General features: G+C 46.3%; 1 protein-coding gene across 1 annotated transcript in view; it reads right to left on the bottom strand.

Moving 5' to 3' along the window:
* The window catches only part of LRMDA (leucine rich melanocyte differentiation associated), a 1,409,701-nt gene extending 1,406,173 nt beyond the window's left edge, over positions 1-3,528 (bottom strand). Inside the window, exon 1 of the mRNA XM_060236713.1 lies at positions 3,018-3,528. Coding sequence (XP_060092696.1) covers positions 3,018-3,053 — 36 coding nt within the window. The 5' untranslated portion in view covers positions 3,054-3,528. The remainder of the gene's footprint in view (positions 1-3,017) is intronic.
* Between the last annotated feature and the right edge of the window lie 14,091 nt (positions 3,529-17,619).

Genomic DNA, 17,619 nt, shown 5'->3' with positions numbered 1-17,619 from the left:
ACTAGACTTCTGTTGATACAGCCCAAAATTAAATTTGCCTTTTTAGCCACCACATCACACTGCTGACTTGTGTTCACTGTATGGTCCACTTGCCGAAACGACCTTTGTCAGCTCCAGTGGCTCTTACAACAATCCTGTGAGGAAGGTTAGGTTGAAAATACATGACTGGCTGGCCCCCAGGGTCACTCAGTAAGCTTCCATGGCAGAGTACAGATTCAAACCTGGATCTCCCAGATGCTAGGCTGACACTTGAAGTCAGGGGTTTTCTCCCCAGTGTGGCATACGTGGGCACCATGGCACCTTCAAGCACCTTTTGTGGCACCCACCACACAGCTTTGGAAAGTGGGTGGGGCCACATGGGGCTCCACATTTACCCAGCAGACCTTCTGATTGGCTGTGCAGTTTTTTGTTTTGTTTTTTTTAAAAAAAAAACATTATTTGGGCAGCAGCTGCCACCACGGCACAAAGAGCTGTGGGGTAGGGCTGAGTTCATATACAAAAGAATCCCCTCAGGAATGCTCCTCCATTAACATGTCACAGACTGGGAGGCTCCCACAAGATAATGACTCAGCCCTATCCCACCTTCCTGAGTAGATATAAATTACCTGTCTACCATCTTCTTCTCACTTTGACCAAGAGAGAACTCCAGTTTTCTGGGTTACACCTCTGAGGATGCCAGTCACAGTTGCTGTCAAAACATCAGGTCTCACAATGCCAAGACCACAGCCACACAGCCCGGAAAATCTACAACAACTACCGTATTTTTTGCACCATAAGACTCACTTTCCCCCCCAAAAAAGTGGAGGGAAAAGTGTGTGCGTCTTAAGGAGCGAATACTGCAAAAAATTCACACAAATGCCTCTAAATTCACACAAACAGCTCTAAAAACTAGGTGCGTCTTATGCTCAGGTGCGTCTTATGGAGCGAAAAATACGGTAATTCTGCAACTTTATTCAGATGAAGCAAATAAACCCTACAGTTTGTCTGAATGCCACGTGAAATGGAGCACATTTTGACAAAAGGAGGAAGATACCGAAATAAATTATGAAATGTGTCCCTTTGTATCTTAACAGGAAACAAAACTTGACGGAAAAAACGTATTACTATAATGAATATGGAGCTTAGGAGCTGGCAGTAAATACTCCTTTCAGAGGGCCTTTCTTTCAAACAAGAAAATGCACCAAATAAACATACCCTGATGTACAAAACAGCCAAGCTAAGTGCATCAGAAGGACATAAATGCAATCATTTAAAGACACAGTCCTAACATATATCCAATAGTCCTTCAGCTTTTGAAGAATCCTCGGTCTGGCAGCTCCTGAGGAGACCACATGATAGTCTAACAGCCAGTATTTTCAATAAGCCCCGGACACAGCAGTCTTGAAAACACAGCAAGAAGGTAGTACTTTAAATCCCCTCGTTTCACTAGAAGCTTTGACCAGCATCCACCATAATTTACAAGCACATCTTGCTGAGCTGTCCAGGTGTGCCTTCCAGCTTAACGGGGGTCATGGGTGGGGGGGGTCTCTTCTGCTTAGGCCAGCTGGCCGCCTCAAGCCCTTTAGGGTTGCCAATCCCCAGGTGGGGGCAGGGGATTCCCTGCTTTGGAGGCTCTCCCCGCCCTTCAGGTTCATCAGAAAGCAGCAAGAGGGGAGAGAAATGTCTGCGGGGCTGTCTGTTATTCCCTATGGAGACCGACTCCCATAGAATATAATGGAGAATTGATCCGTGGGTATCTGGGACTCCAGAGGAGCTGTTTTTTGAGGTAGAGGCACCAACTTTTCAGCATGGCATCTGGTGCCTCTTCTCAAAATATTCCCCAAGTTTCAAAAAGATTGGACCAGCAGGTCCAGTTCTATGAGCCCCCAAAGAAGGCACCCCTATTCTCTATTATTTCCTATGAAAGGAAGGCATTTAAAAGGAGCATGGCCACTTTAAATGTGACTGCCAGGAACTCTTTTTGGGAGTTCCATCATGCTTGTTATGCCCTTGCTCTTGGCTCCACCCCCTGTCTCCTGGCCCCACCCCCAAAGTCCCCAGATAGTTCTGGAATTGGACCTGGTAACGCTATTGAATACTGGTAGCCCCTGCTCAGGTCACCCGGCCACCTGAACCCCTCCTGGGCCTGACCCCTGCAAAAGAGCTGGCACAGAGGCCAGCCTTCCCTAGGGTTGCCAAGTCCAATTCAATAAATATCTGAGGGTGGAGCCAGGAGACTTTGGGGGTGGAGCCAGAAGCAAGATTGTGGCAAGCCTCGTTGAACTCCAAAGGGAGTCCTGGCCATCACGTTTAAGGGAACCTCTATAGGAAATAATGAAGGATAGGGGCAGCTTCTTCGGGGGCTCATAGATTTGGACCCCCTGGTCCAAACATTTTGAAACTTGGAGAGGCCTTTGAGAAGAGACATTGGATGCTATGCTGCAAATTTGGTGCCTCTGTCTCATAACACCGCCCCCCCCCCCCGAGCCCCAGATCAACTCTCCATTATAAACGATGGGAATCGGTCTCCATAGGGAATAATGGAGTGCCCAACAGTTCCCTCCCCCCCCCCACCCGCTTTCTGATGACCCTGAAGTGGAGGGAGGGCCTCCAAGCCGGGGGATCCCCGTCCTCACCAGGGGATTGGCAACTCTAGCCTTCCCCCACGCCAGAGGGCGGCGCCCTTCCCTTCCCCGCCTGGCCGGCCCCGAGTTCAACTCCACCTCCCGCTTGGGTGGAGTCCGGGAGAGGGTGTGGGGGGGGGGGGTTGCTTCTCCTGGCTCCCCCTGTCCTGCCCCTGCCTTTCCGCAAGCGCCGGCAAAAGTTCACCGGGTGGGGTGGCGGGGGGGACTTTAAACAAAAAAACCAAAAGTTTGCAAAAGTTGGAAAAGTTTGCAGAAGTTGAAGGGGAAAGTTTGCAGGCGGCGCGACGCGCAAGCGAGCGCTCTCACGCGCACCCGTGCACCCGCGTCCCTCTCCCTCCCCCCCCCCCTCGCGCCCCCAAGCGCTGCTTTTGCAAACTGGGAGAGGCGACTTACTTGAGTGCCGTGGAGCACGACCCCCTCCTCGGCCATGGCCTCCCCTCCCGGGGGATTGCAGCGGCTGCAGCAGTTGCGGGACGGCGGGACCCTCCTCCTGATCTCGCCCGGCTTGCTCGCCCTTCCTGGCCGCCGTCAGCTGATTCCCAAGGCGGAAGAAGGGCTGCTTCTCTGGGCCCTGGAGGGAGGGGGGGTTGCAGGCTGCAATTCGGCCGGATGGTCTCCACCCCCGCTTGCCCTTTGCAGGGGCTGCAGGAAACAGTCCCAGAGCCCCCCCCCCCCAACTGGCGCTTGCAAGATTCCCCCCTTCCCCCCGCGTTGCCGCTTGAGAGGCCTTTTTGCTTATCAATTGCACCTTCAAGAATCACACCACCGCCAAGTCGCAGGCTGGGTGGAAGCAGCGCTGAGCGTTGCCTTCGCAGGGGTTAGGTGTGCGGAGCCGTTGCAAACGGACTTCCTCAAACAGGGCATGCCAGGAAGGCTGGCGACCCGCCTGAAGCCAATTAGCCCTGCTAATTGCAGTGGAAGCGAAGCCACTTAACGAGCGCCGGCAAGGACCCTCCCCGAGACAGCAGCTATATGTAATGCTTGAGGAAGTCTGAGTCAATGTATCTGAAGAAGGAGGCCCGCACAGGAAAGCTGCCACCCAGAATAAAACTTAGTTCAGGGTCGATCCCAGCAGACAGCCGGGTTGGGCTGAAGCAAGAGAACAAAGCAGGAGACAAGTGCACCTTTAAGACCAACGAAGTTGCATTTAGAACGTCAGTTCTAAAGCAGACTTCATCAGACCAGCTCCCTTTCTCACAAGACAAGAACTCGTGGGCATTCAATGAAATTGCTGAGCAGTCAGGTTAAAAGGGACAGAAGGAAGAACTTCTTCACCCAAGTGGGTATTAACATGTGGAATTCACTGCCACAGGAGGTGGCGGCAGCTACAAGCATAGCCAGCTTCAAGAGGGGGTTAGATAGAAATATGGAGCAGAGGTCCATCAGTGGCTATTAGCCACACTATGTATGTGTGTGTATGCACACACACACACATATTGGCCACTGTGTGACACATAGTGTTGGACTGGAGGGGCCACTGGCCTGATCCAACATGGCTTCTCTTATGTTCTTATGTTCTAGTTCAGGGGTGTCGTCGAACTCATTTGTTATGAGGGATGGATTTGACCTAAATGAGGCCTTGTTGGGCCGGACCAGGCTATGTCGGGCTGGGCCATGTGTGTACTTATTTACGATTAGGTAGCAGAGATATAAACTTTTTAAAGGATGCAGACAAACACGACTATAGATTTAAAAAAGCAACACCTTAAAATAAAACATGCTTAAAACATTAGCACTTGTTGGTCTTAGAGGTGCTTTCATTGTATTTCTCCCATGGAATCCAGGGAACTGGGCAAAGGAAGCTCTGGCTCTTTCCCTCCCCAAGGGACCAGGAGAGGGAGGAGCCTCAACCAATGGAGAAAATCGATGTTTTGCTCTGTAGCTCCTGTGCAATTGAGCAAGCCTTGTAAAGCAAGCTGAGATACAGAAGGAAGCAAGAAAGAGAGAAAAGGAAGCAGACGAGAGCCAGTTGCTTGGGGGCCTGATTCAGCCCTTGGCCGCATGTATGACACGCCTGACGTAGTTGGTCTTAAAGCCAGGCCTCATTTTGGGCAGGAGCTCACAGAAGCGGAACTCCGGAACCTCTAAATGTTCTTGTGCTCTTTTTTCTTACCCCCCTCCCAAAAAAAAAATACTTCCTTCTTGCCTCCATTGTTCAAAACCCCCTCTGAGAATTTTGCTGAACTCTAAGATTGACAAACTTTCTAATATTTTCCCCCACCAAAAAAAATGGAAAACGACCAAAACATATAAAACAGACAGATGGAAATCTTCATCATGCCACTGTGACCAAATAGGAGGAAGTAATTCTAAAAGATGATGGATGAAGGTTTTCTTATGATGATTATAATTCAAGAACCATTTTAAGGTAGCTGAGCTGATGTAATTTAGTCCACCTCCGATGATGTCAGGGGTGTGTGGTATATGCAAATGAGTTGTGCTAATGAGCTCCGGCACCTCTTTTTCTACTAAATTACCCCCAATTGTAGCCCTCAACTCCCTTGATGGTCTCCCATCCAAGTACTATCCAGAGGCATTTAGCTTCTGAAATCTGAGGCGAGCAGGCCAACCTGGTCAATCCAGGTGAGTTAGAGCAGATGAACAGAGGTAGTTTGCCATTACTTGGCTCTGCATACCAGCCCTGGGCCATCCAAGAATCAACCAAGGCTGACCCTACTTAGAGTTCTGGTGAGACTGGTTGCACTTTATAAAAGTGTGAAGCTGCGTTGGGGAGAGTGGCACTTGTGGGAATCTGTTGGAATTAGCAAGTAGCAAACACTTCGGTAATTATAGAGTTAACTTTGTTTTGTCGTCAACAGAAAGTCACGTGTGTTTACTGTAACCTGTTAGCTAAAGAGAAAGACTGCAAATGTCTGTAGGAGGTCTTAGTTAAATCACCTGGAATTGAGCATTCTGATTGGAAATCAGTGCATTGGCTATTCTGCATTTTATGGTTCTCTTCCCCTCTTTGTCTAATAGATCCATGCGAGCAGCTGTGTTGGTCTCATTACATGTAGTTAACCCATCTTCACTATATTTTATTGTATTCTATTTTTCTAATGACAAACTAGAATGATGTTTACATATTAAAAAATAAATTCGGTGGGCAAGAACATCACTATCCAATGTATTTCTTTTAGCTGTATTGACATACTCAAATAAGGGATATTGGCTCTTTAACCCATCTTCCACTATCTTTAAACGTGTTTTTCTTCTAATGGCAAACTATATGTATGAAGCATTTTAAAAGGTAAGTTATTTGGATGGGGAAAACTTCTGAGAAAGAAATGCCCTCATTTTGGCCCAGGCTTATAACAATAGAGTGATTAGCAGATATTCTCTCATTTTGACATGTTACTGTTTTATTGGTTTCTCACGCTCAGGCTACCCAGATCAAAGGTTTGCTCCATTTGTTAATTTAACTATTCTGTCATTGGATCTTAAATGCATACCATTTTGCATTCTCAACCACTGCCTCCCAGCTATGTGTAGCTCTGCTCACTGTACCTGATCCCTTGTCGGATGAAGTGTGCTTAGAGCGCACAAATGCTTACATTCGGAATAAAACTTTGTTCGTCTTAAAGGTACAACTTGACTCCTACTTTGTTCTACCTCTTTGTCTAAGTTTGGAGAAGAGAAGCCATTCCTAGTTTTGTTCTCTAGCTGTAAAGACGTAGATGTTAATGTCTGGTATTTTCTTCCCAGTTTACCCTTCCCTTCCCTTGTAGTTTTAAGTAAAGAAATCATATTCTTTTAAACACACACATGTTCTCGGCTAATTTCAAACTCTGCTAAATAATATTTTTTTTTCTCTAAGAATATCCAACAGAATCCCTTCCCCTTCTTCACAGCAAGAAGACACTTGCTGGGAGGGAGAAGCCAGAGCTGCAGTAACCCCCCCCCCCCCGCTTTCACAATGTGGCTGAAGGGGATAAGAACATAAGAGAAGCCATGTTGGATCAGGCCAATGGCCCATCCAGTCCAACACTCTGTGTCACACAGTAGCCAAAAAACCAGGTGCCATCAGGAGGTCCATCAGTGAGGCTAGGACACTAGAAGCCCTCCCACTGTTGCACCCCCCCCCCCTCCACAAGCACCAAGAATACAGAGCATCACTACCCCAGACATAAGAACATAAGAGAAGCCATGTTGGATCAGGCCAAAGGCCTATCCAGTCCAACACTATGTGTCACAAAGTGGCCAAAAAACCCAGGTGCCATCAGAAGGTCCATCAGTGGAGCCAGGACACTAGAAGCCCTCCCACTGTTAACCCCCCAAGCACCAAGAATACAGAGCATCCCTGCCCCAGACAGAGAGTTCCATCTATACCCTGTGGCTAATAGCCACTGATGGACCTCTGCTCCAGATGTTTATCCCTATTATTAAGGAGAGTTGCTTGACTATCAAGAAATTACTCTGTGGAGAAACGCCATTTTAGTCAGTGGTGGTGCTTCATTTGGCAGGGGTCAGTAAATCCCTCAGCCGGCGTTGTAGCCTTCCCCTCACTCCCCCTCTCCCTTCCAGAGCCAAACCAACAACGCTAGGGGGAAAATCTCCTAGAGAGGCAGGAAGTGCTGTTGTTCCTTGCATGTGTTAGGCAGGAAGAGAAGCCAGATTTGAACTGGGGCTCGAGCGAGCATGTGGTGAGCAATGGAGGCTCCTGCCTGGGGGGCCCCCAGGCAGGCAGACTAAGTAAGTAATTCACAAGACAGGACAAGTTTAGATCAGGGCCAGCAGGACGCGTTTATAACACATTTTGTTTGTCAGGCTGTTTGCTGTGCGTGTGCTGTGCTGTGCTAACCTTTTAAACGCAACTGTTTTTGTTTTGTTTTTCTTTTCCTATCGTTTTCTCTTTTTAAATAAATATATTTCTACTGTTTAAATGCTGGCAGTCAATCTCTGTACCACATAGATCCCCAGACCGCTTTAGACCATGCTGTTTTTAGGAAGGGGGCCCCAAGGAAGGGGGAAGGCATGCGGTTGGATAAGGTGCCAATCCTCCAGGGGTACCCCAAAGAAGTGCTGAGGTCTCTGTGAAACCCAAGTACAGGGTGGCAGAGGACCTGGAGGCCTAGCCTCACAGCTGGAGAGGGGGATTGGGAGTCCTGTTCCTCTCAATCTGAACCCCGGGACTGAGCAGGTGGTGGCAGCGAGCCCAAGGGGCAGGAGGAGAAATAGCTCCCTCCAGGAGTTGGCGACTCCATAGGGAGCTGACGGGACCGGGCCTGAAGGCAGAATCGGGCCGGTTCCGTCACACACTCCATCGGTGCTCCCAAACCTGAGAGGGACAGCTGACTTCAAGCTACCAGAATCCTGGTTGAAATTTTTTATTAGTTTTCCAGAAAATTAAAAGGGACAGGGAAAGTGGAAATAGAAAAGTAAAAATACAAATAATAATAAAATTATAATCCAGTCTGCATGGCAATAAATCCTTAAAATAAAATGTTTTAAAAATATTATTGTTCGCTTTACACTGTATCACCGTAGTCTATGTAAAATGTTGTAAAGTTTGTAAGACTTTGTTTAAGCTATCTATTTTAGAATACATTTCTAGTATATATGATATTTATAGTATATATTATAAAAATAGAGATAAAAGTTCACACCAAAAAGTCTTAAGTATCTAACCACACATATAACTTCTCCCAATATTTTCTTGCTGCTTCCTTAGATTTCCCAGCACGCTACCAGAATCCTGTCCCTGCAGCATGTGTGTGGATCCCTGAATCAAACCTCCAGAAACTGAGAAGCAGTCGAAAGAAAAAGTAAATCTCAGTAAGGACGTATTAGATGATTTTGGAAAATCCCATTTGTGTGTCATGTTAAATGTTAGCATTTTCACCATATGAACCCATGTCCTAACTAGGGGGTGGGAACACCCTGAACTTTTTGCAAGGAAATGGGAATGAATGTTCCTCTTTTGCTTCTCGGTGCACCAAACAATACGTATTAATTTCTCTTCTGCCTCATTGCTTCTTCCCTGATTTTATTCGCCCTGGGTTTTGCTACAATTTGCCCGATAATGAAAGAGCTTGCAACAAAACAGGCTCCTAAATATTAGGAAAAGTGGCCTTTCTCATGAGAATTGATGTTTATTATCACCCTATTGGCTCTTTTACAAGAAATGGGGGAATTAAAACATTTGCCCTGCGTGCCTGCATGTTCGCAATGCTATTACGGCTTTTAGCAGCCACGGCATAAAAAGAAGTCAAGGTTGTTTCCCAGTATCTATCTCATTTCTACCCAGCCTTTCTCCCCAGGAGGCCTAAAGAAGAAGAAGATTGCAGATTTATACCCCACCTTTCTCTCTGAATCAGAGACTCAGGGTGGCCTACAATCTCCTATATCTTCTCCCCCCATAACAGACACCCTGTGTGGTGGGTGGGGCTGAGAGGGCTCTCACAGCAGGTGCTCTTTCAAGGACAGCTGTGCGAGAGCTATGACTGACCCAAGGCCATTCCAGCAGGTGCAAGTGGAGGAGTGGGGAATCAACCCCAGTTCTCCCACATAAGAGACTGCACACTTAACCACTACACCAAACTGCTCTCTAAAAGCAGCTGACCTTGTTCTCTCCCTTCCATTTCTCCTCACGACAACCCTGTGAGGTGGACTAGGCCAACAGCATGTGATTGCTCAAAGTTATGCAGGGAGTTTCCATGGAAAATGGGGATTTGAACCTTGATCTTCCAGATCCTAGTCCAGCTCTCTGACCCACTAGAGCACACCAGGTGACACACCAACAACACCATCTTCCGTGGACTGACACCCTCCTAAGCCCATGGACTTGAATAAATGTAGGGCCACATCAATCACCTAAAGCAGGGGTGTCGAACTCATTTGTTATGAGGGCCAGATCTGACATAAATGAGATCCTGTTGGGCTGGGCCATGTCGGGCTGGGCCATGTGTGTACCTATTTAAGATTAGGTAGCAGAGATATAAATTTTGTAAAGAACACACACACACACACACACACACATATATATATATATATATATGTGTGTGTGTGTGTGTGTGTGTGTGTAAACTTAAAACATGCTTAAAACGTTAGCACTCATTGGTCTTAAAGATGCTTTCTTTGTATTTCTCCCATGGGAACCAGGGAACAAGGCAAAGGAAGCTCTGGTTCTTTCCTTCCTTCCCCAGGGGACTGGGGGGGGGGAGCCTCAGCCACTAGAAGAAAGAGAGGCTTGGCTCAATAGCTTTGCTGTGCAATTGAGAGAGCCTGGCAAAGCAAGCTTTTCCTCCCCAAGGGAGGAGCCTCAGCCAATGGAGAAAATAGAGGTTTTGCTCTGCAGCTCCTGCGCAATCGAGCAAACCTTGCAAAGCAAGCTGTGATGCAGAAGGAAGCAAGAGAGAGGGAGAAGGAAGCAGATGCCAGCCAGTTGCTCAGGCCCTCTGAGGGCCTGATTCAGCTCCCGAACTGCATGCTTGACACCTGTGATCTAAAGGACAGCTCTGCAACTTCTTTAACCATTTGTAAATTCACACCCCCCCCCCCCAACAGACCTGCGCTGCTGTTTTGTGCAAATCTTTCAAGTGGTTTGGAAAGTGCAAAGCACCCAGTGTGTTTGAAGAGGCAGCTTCCTTCCTATCTCTGCAATAACTTCATGTACTTTTTATAACCAGCAAGTGCGTAGGGGTTGTCCCTTTCCTTTTAATGATTAATACATCTTCGAGGGGAAAGACGGTAGTTCGTAATACTGACAAACACATTTACACATGATTTTCATCTTAATTTCGACCACTTTATGTATGCTAATTGGAAGCCTAAATCAAAAGCTGTTACTCACCATTTGTAACCTGAATGCCGCCTTGGCTTGTCGAGAACCCCATCTTCAGCCTCAAATCTGCTGTTTCTTTGCTTCCTCTTTGCAGAATTTTATACCAAGATGAGCAATATTGTCTATCCCTTGTTACTGAGCTTGTCAGGTAGGGTTACCAAGCTCCAGGTGGGGCCTGGAGATCTCCCATTATTACAACCAGAGATCAGTTTTCCTGGAGAAAATAGCTGCTTTGGAGGAGAGGCATTATAGAAGAGAAAAGAAGGCAAAGGCTGATGGTGCAAAACCAGGTAAAATATATTTTACTAGGAGTAAGGCCCGTTGTGAAGAAAAATACAATGGGCTCCAGAAGGAGTCCCTGGGTGAGTGCCCGCCACCTTTGCTATCTTCCTACCCACCCAAGTGAAGGCATTCACTCCCCTCACCCACCTCAAGGGGAGCTAATCTCTGCCATCTAGAGAGCAGTTGTAAATCTGAGTGGTCTGAGTGAGAAGGAAATGGCATTGTACTGTCTGAGGTCCTATCCCTTCTCAAACCCCACCCTCTCCAGGCCCCACCCCTAACCTGGAGCTGGCAACCCTATCTCTTTTCTTTTATCCCTCTGACTTCAGCTTTCCATTGCCTTCCCTCTCCCTGCAGCTTCTACATAGGAAAATGGCAATCTTTCTTCACAGTGAAGGGGGGGAGGCAAAGCAGTTTGCATCATTCTCATCTCCCCCCATGTGATTTGAACAACAACCCTGTGAGGCAGGTTAGGCTACAAGTCTGTGCCTGGTCCAAAATCACCCAGTCAGTTTCCATAGCAAGAACCTGGGTCTGGCAGGTCTAACTCTGAAGACCTAACTTGTATGTCCTCCTCAAATTCCACCACAGAATCTGCCATAATTTCCCACCAACTTGGAAAGGCGCCACTAAAGGCCTCTGGACAAGTGCCTTGCTGTCTTCCCACCCACCCAAGTGAAGGCATTCACCCCCCCCCCCAAGGGGAGCAGCTCTCTGCCATCTATTTGGATAGCAGTTGTAATTTTGAGAGATCTCCAGCCCTCGCCTGGAGATTGGCAACAGTGGTTCTTCAGGAGGAAAGCCCTTTTCCTCAGAAGCCTGTATTGATCTCTTAGGAATTTCCCACCAGCCTGGAAAGGTAGCACTAAAGGCCTCTGAGCAAGTGCCCCCCCCCAGCTTAACTGTCTTCCCCCCAACCTAAGTGAAGGTATTTACTTCCCCCCACACACACACCTAAAGGGGAGCCAATCTCTGCCATCTATCTGAAGAGCTGTTGTAATTCTGAGTGATCTCCAGCCCTCACTTGGAGATTGGCAACAGAGGTTCCCCAGGAGGAAAGGCCTTTCCTTCAGAGGCCTATAGTAATCCCTTAGGAATTTCCTTAGGAAGGCCTCTGGGTGAGTGGCCCGCCCCAGCCTTGCTGTCTTTCCACCCACCTAAGTGAAGATATTCACTCCCCCCCCCTCCTCAAGGGGAGCTGATCTCTGCCATGTAGAATTTCTTGCCCTGGAGTTGGCAACCCTGCAGCCTCTAAGGAAAAGGACATTCTTTCTTCGCAGTATGTGTGTGGTGGTGGAGGGGAAACCAAAGCAGCTGACCTCATTCTCATTTCTCTCCCCGCTTTGGTCTGAACAACCCTGTGAAAGCTTCCCTATCTCCTTCTCAGGCAACCATTTTGAGGGTGAGGCTGCAGAGAGGAGGGAGTGAAAGACAGTAAAGATGGACAGCCATGTCCTCTGAGGTGGTGCCAGGCTCCCTGGCTTTTGCAGTGGCTTTTGGAGGCTGTGTGAGCTGGGAGGCCATCTGTGTGAGCTGTTGACAGGGCCTTTTGTGAGGCCACAGGGGCTCTGCAGCCCTTTCTGAAGACAGTTGACAGAGAAGAGCTAAGCGATGTGGCTGCCTCTGAGGTAAGACTGCTTCTGGCAGCTTGTTCAACATTCCTGGGCCTGAGTAGGCGGGGCAGGGGAGTCAGCCAATGGGATTCCAGAGACACCGACTGACATGTAATGGACCAATCGTTTGTTCTCAAAATATTAACAAATGGCCTTCCTTGGTTTGGCCATGGCGATAAGAGAATTATTACTATAGAGTACTCAGTTACAATTTCAAGAAATTCCTCTACGCATTTTGCCAGCAGGCTTCTTCAGGGGGCCTATAATATATTATACACAGGGTTTCTTTTGAGCAGGAATGCACAGGAACACAGTTCTGGCTGAGTGGCGCCAGAGAGGGTGGCCTAATATGCAAATGAGTTCCTGCTGGGCTTTTTCTACAAAAATTCCCTGAGTGAAACAATGGTGACATCAGGGAATGGGGCCTAATATGTGAATGAGTTCCTAAGGGACTTTTTCTACCAAAAAAGCCCTGATTATACATACAATCACAAGACTGAGTTTTCATAAATAACTGTTGTTAAAATTATATAAATAAAATATTACATTTTAATGTTAAAATCCAGGTCATAGAATCCTAGAGTTGGAAGGGGCCATACAGACCATGTAGTCCACCCCCATGCTCCATGCAGGTTCAGCTTAGAGCAGGGGTGTCAAACATATGACCCAGGGGCCAAATCAGGCCCTTGGAAGGCTCCTATCAGCACCCCGAGCAACTGACTGTCCTCTGCTTCCTTCTGCCTCTCTCTTGCTTCCTTCTGCATCACAGCTTGTTTTGCTAGGCTTGCTCAATCACGCAGGACCTACAGAGCAAAGCCTCTATTTTCTCCATTGGCTGAGGCTCCTCTCTTGGGGAGGAAGCGGGGAGGGAGAGCTTGCTTTGCCAGGCTCTCTCAATTGCACAGCAGAGCTACTGAGCCAAGCCTCTCTTCCTTCTATTGGCTGAGACTCCTCCCCCTCCTGGTTCCCTGGGGAAGGAAGGAAAGAGCCAGAGCTTCCTTTGCCCAGTTAGAATAAATAATAAATAAGTTCCCTGGATCCCATGGGAGAAATACAAAGAAGGTACCTTTAAGACCCAACAAGTGCTAATGTTTTAAGCATGTTTTATTTTAAGGGTTTTTAAAAAAAATATATCTTTAATTGTGTTTGTCTATGCCCTTTATAAAGTTTGTATCTATGTTACGTAAATAGGTATACACCTGGCCCAACATGGCCCAACCCAACAAGGTCTCATTTCTGTCAGATCCGGCCCTCATAACAAATGAGTTCGACACCCTTGGCCTAGAGCATCTCCAACAAATGATCATCCAGCTGTGTTTTGAAGACTGCCAATGAAGGGGAGCTGGTTTCACCTCTGAACTACTCTGGCTGTAAAAAAAAAAGATTTCATAATACCCCTTTCCCCTTGCAATTTGAGCCCATTGCTTCGAGTTCTAAGCTATCAGTCCCATGCAAAACCTCTGTGTCATTAAACTCAGCTGGTCCTTCCCTTCCCCGAGCTCCACTTCCAAATCTCCAGGAATTCTCCAGCCTGGAGCTGGCAACACTGGTCTTGGCATCCCGGTCATTTCTTCCAGGAACTTGCTCATTGTATGCCTCTCAGTAGATTGTACCATCCTAAACTATTCCATTTCCTTTATTAGCTTCCGTGGTCAAAGGTCTTAAGCTCAACCAGGATATATCAATTATCAAAACATACATGGATATACAACATTAGTCACAATCAGTGTTCCCTCTAAGCTGAGTTAGCGCAAGCTAGCTCACAGATTTTTAGCCTCCAGCTCACACGTTTTTGTGTTAGCTCTGGAAGAATAGCCCCAGAGCACAGTTTATGCAGTAGCTCACAATTTTAATGCCAGTAGTGCACAAAGTAGAATTTTTGCTCACAAGACTACAACTTAGAGGGAACATGGCTCACAATATTCACAGAATTCAAAGGTTACAGTCAAAATATTCAAATCTAGAAACAGGAATTTCTAATAAAATCTATCATTCAGTTAAATAAATCTAAAATTGTCACATCAGCCAAATATATACCAGATTCTGTTACAATCGGATCAATCCAGATTTTTGTCATCTTACAGATAAAATTATCATTTTAAAAAATGTAATAAAATAGGTAGTTTCAGAGTTAATATCTGCCAACAAATAGAGGACCACCCAAAGTACAGTTGGTAATTGGTGTTTGGTAAAAACAGGAGTTATCCAAATTGATTTAGGAATCGACCATTGATAACAAAGTAGTAGAAGATGGCCAAGTGTTTCTACAGTTCCAGACTCATGATCACATAAGCGATCTGAGTACGGGACTTTAGAAAAGTGACCTGTAAGTAAAACCTCACCCTTCTGAGCTTAGAACCCTACTTGAATACTCAAGGGAGCTCGTGTGCTCCACGGAAAGTGGTCTTAGCCTGGCACTGCCCATATGGCACTCTAGTCCAGAAGGTTATGAAGCACATAATTTTGTTTGGTCAGATGCTTTTCTCTGGTCATGAAAAGCCAGACAGGTGGCTGTGCTGGGCAGAATCCTCCTCTACTTGGAATGCCAGGGAGTGAAGAGAGCCAGTTTCACCACATCATCTGCTGCACAGCTTCATGGCCTCCTACAGGGGTGCGGCAGGGATACTCCTCTGTGCTACAGAGAGAGATGGAAAAAGACCAGAGAGACACTCTGCCACAGACCATATTTATATTCTGATCTAAAAGTGGTTCCCTATTCTAATTCAGAAAGAAAAGCATATGTTTTGCCATAGAGATATCCAGGAATAAAGGGACATGCATGAGATAGAGAAGGTAGAGAAAGAAGTACTTTTCTCCCTTTCTCACAATACAGGATCTCATGGACACTCAATGAAATTGCTGAGCAGTTGGATAAAAGGAAGTCCTTCTTCACCCAAAGAGTGATTAACACATGGAATTCACTGCCACAGGAGGTGGTGGTGGCTACAAGCATAGGCAGCTTCAAGAGGGGATTGGATAAACATAAGGAGCAGAGGTCCATCAGTGGCTATTAGCCACAGGGTATTGACAGTAATGCTCTGTATTCTTGGTGCTTGGGAGGGGGCACAGTGGGAGGGCTTCTAGTGTCCTGGCCCCACTGATGGACCTCCTGTTGGCACCTGTTTTTTTGGCCACTGCGTGACAGAGTGTTGTACTGGATGGGCCATTAGCGTGATCCAACATGGTTTCTCTTATGTTCTTATGGTATCTGGTTGAGAAAAATATATTTCGTTATTATGAATGACAAAATAATAATGACAAAACAGGAATGCAAGAATAATAATGTATGGGAATTATTTGCACTGTGTTGGTCTATGTTTATAGATTTCTGGAACAAAAATGTTCCTATGGAGTTGGCAAAGAAGGATATGCTGAATATGATGTAAGAGTTGGAAACGGACCCAGAGCAAGAAATTGAAATAGGACAAATGGTTATGAAAGTGGGACAATTTTGACTGGAAGTATGTATGAAAGTAATTTTTTTCCTGTAAAAAAATAAATAAAAGCAAAGCAATGCCTTTTGTAGTACTTTGCAGGTTCTGCACTTGTACTAATATTTGTAATAAATATAAAAAGAGGGGGTCATACTAGCTTCACATTCAAGTTACAGCCACTTCCAGCAATACAAATGTTTCGGTGCATAACGTTTTTAGTGGGTCAGATTTTGGGTCCAATCAGGCCCTTTAAGACCAACAAAAGTTTATTCAAGGGAGGAGCTTTTCAGACTGTTGGAATATAAGTTATTTACATTCCAGCCATTATAGAGTTAAGTGTTGTTGTTTACCTAAAAGAGGAAGTGATGCATTGTGGCCTATACCTGATTAGGTTCGGGGTCTTCTAAGCCCGGGAAAGACGTAAAGACTGAATTGTTCAGTTGGCACCTTGTGCATGAAACTCCTTTGATCTTGTATGCAAACGGAATTGGTCTTCCTGGCGCAAAGTTCTCTGGGGAGAAGAACCAGCTAACAAAGGGGAATAAAAGCAGCCATGTAGCAGATTAGATGTAGTTAGCCATGCTAGTAAGCTAGGTTTTATTTCTTTCATCCCAAGTACCTTTTCCTGATGTTTTTCTAGTAAACTTTGTTTCTTTTGATAAATCCAAATCCAAATTGGCATAGAAATAAAAAGTACAGCATAGCAAATTTACATAGTTTTTTGTAGCTGAAACTCTTTTGATAAGCTTAAATCTCCATTTATTGCAACCTCCACACCACTCATTTTAAACGCATTTCCCAACACAAACCAACATGGCTGCCCACCTGGATTTATTTGTATTGGGTGTCTCCTTGCATTAAGGGTCATCTTCCTTTTGAGTAAATGTGGTATACTTGTTGTATGGCTGTGAGAGCTGGACCATAGGAAGGCTGAATGCAGAAGAATAGATACTTTTGAGCTGTGGTGCTGGAGAAGAATCTTGAGAGTCCCTTGGACTGCAAGAAGATCCAGTCAGTCAGTCCTAAGGGAAATCAACCCAGACTGTTCCTTGGAAGGTCAGATGCTGAAGCTGAAGCTCAAATACTTTGGCCACCCAATGAGAAGGGAGCACTTACTGGAGAAGATCCTGATGCAGAGAAAGACAGAAGGCAAAAGAAGAAGGGGACGGCAAATGATGAGATGGCTGGACAGCATTACTGATGTAATAAACACGAATTTGAGCAGACTTCGGAGGATGGTGGAAGACAGGAGGGCCTGGCATGACTTAGTCCATGGGGTCACAAAGAGTTGGACTCAACTGTGTGACTGAACAACAACAAACAACAACTTGTTTTATTGCGATAGGAAAAAAAATCTGTTGCGTAGCATGCACAGTGGCGGCCAAGAGACTGTGGGAAAGTGCTATTTAGATGCTCCACAGTGTACTGAGAAAACTACACCACAGCACAAAGAGTCATTGCCATGTGTATGTAAAACCTTACATGTAAATGTATTGTGCTGAGAAAATGGAGACAGAGAGAATGATGTAAACTGCTCTGAGAGTCAATTTGGTGCAGCAGTTAAAAGTGGCGGACTCTAATCTGGAAGATTAGATTCCCCACCACGCCTCCATATGCGCCTGCTGGTGTGACCTTGAGTCAGTCACAAGTTCGCTCAGAGGTGTTCTCTCAAGAGCGGTTCTTTCAGAGCTCACTCAGTTCCACCTACATCACAGGGAGATGGAAGAGAAGAAGAAGATTGTAAGCCACTCTGAGACTCCTCCTCCTTCTAAAACAACAGGCTGAGAGCCAGTGTGGTTAGAGGTTGGACTTGGACTGGAAAGACCTGCCTTCAAATCCCTTCTCAGCCATAAGACTTGTGAGTGACCCCTGTTTTACTTTAT

The sequence above is a fragment of the Heteronotia binoei genome, chromosome 4 (genome assembly GCF_032191835.1).
Source record: "Heteronotia binoei isolate CCM8104 ecotype False Entrance Well chromosome 4, APGP_CSIRO_Hbin_v1, whole genome shotgun sequence".
NCBI classification, from domain to species: Eukaryota; Metazoa; Chordata; class Lepidosauria; order Squamata; family Gekkonidae; genus Heteronotia; species Heteronotia binoei.
Note: the sequence above shows the minus strand (reverse complement) of the source record. Positions and strands in the feature narration are given on the sequence as shown.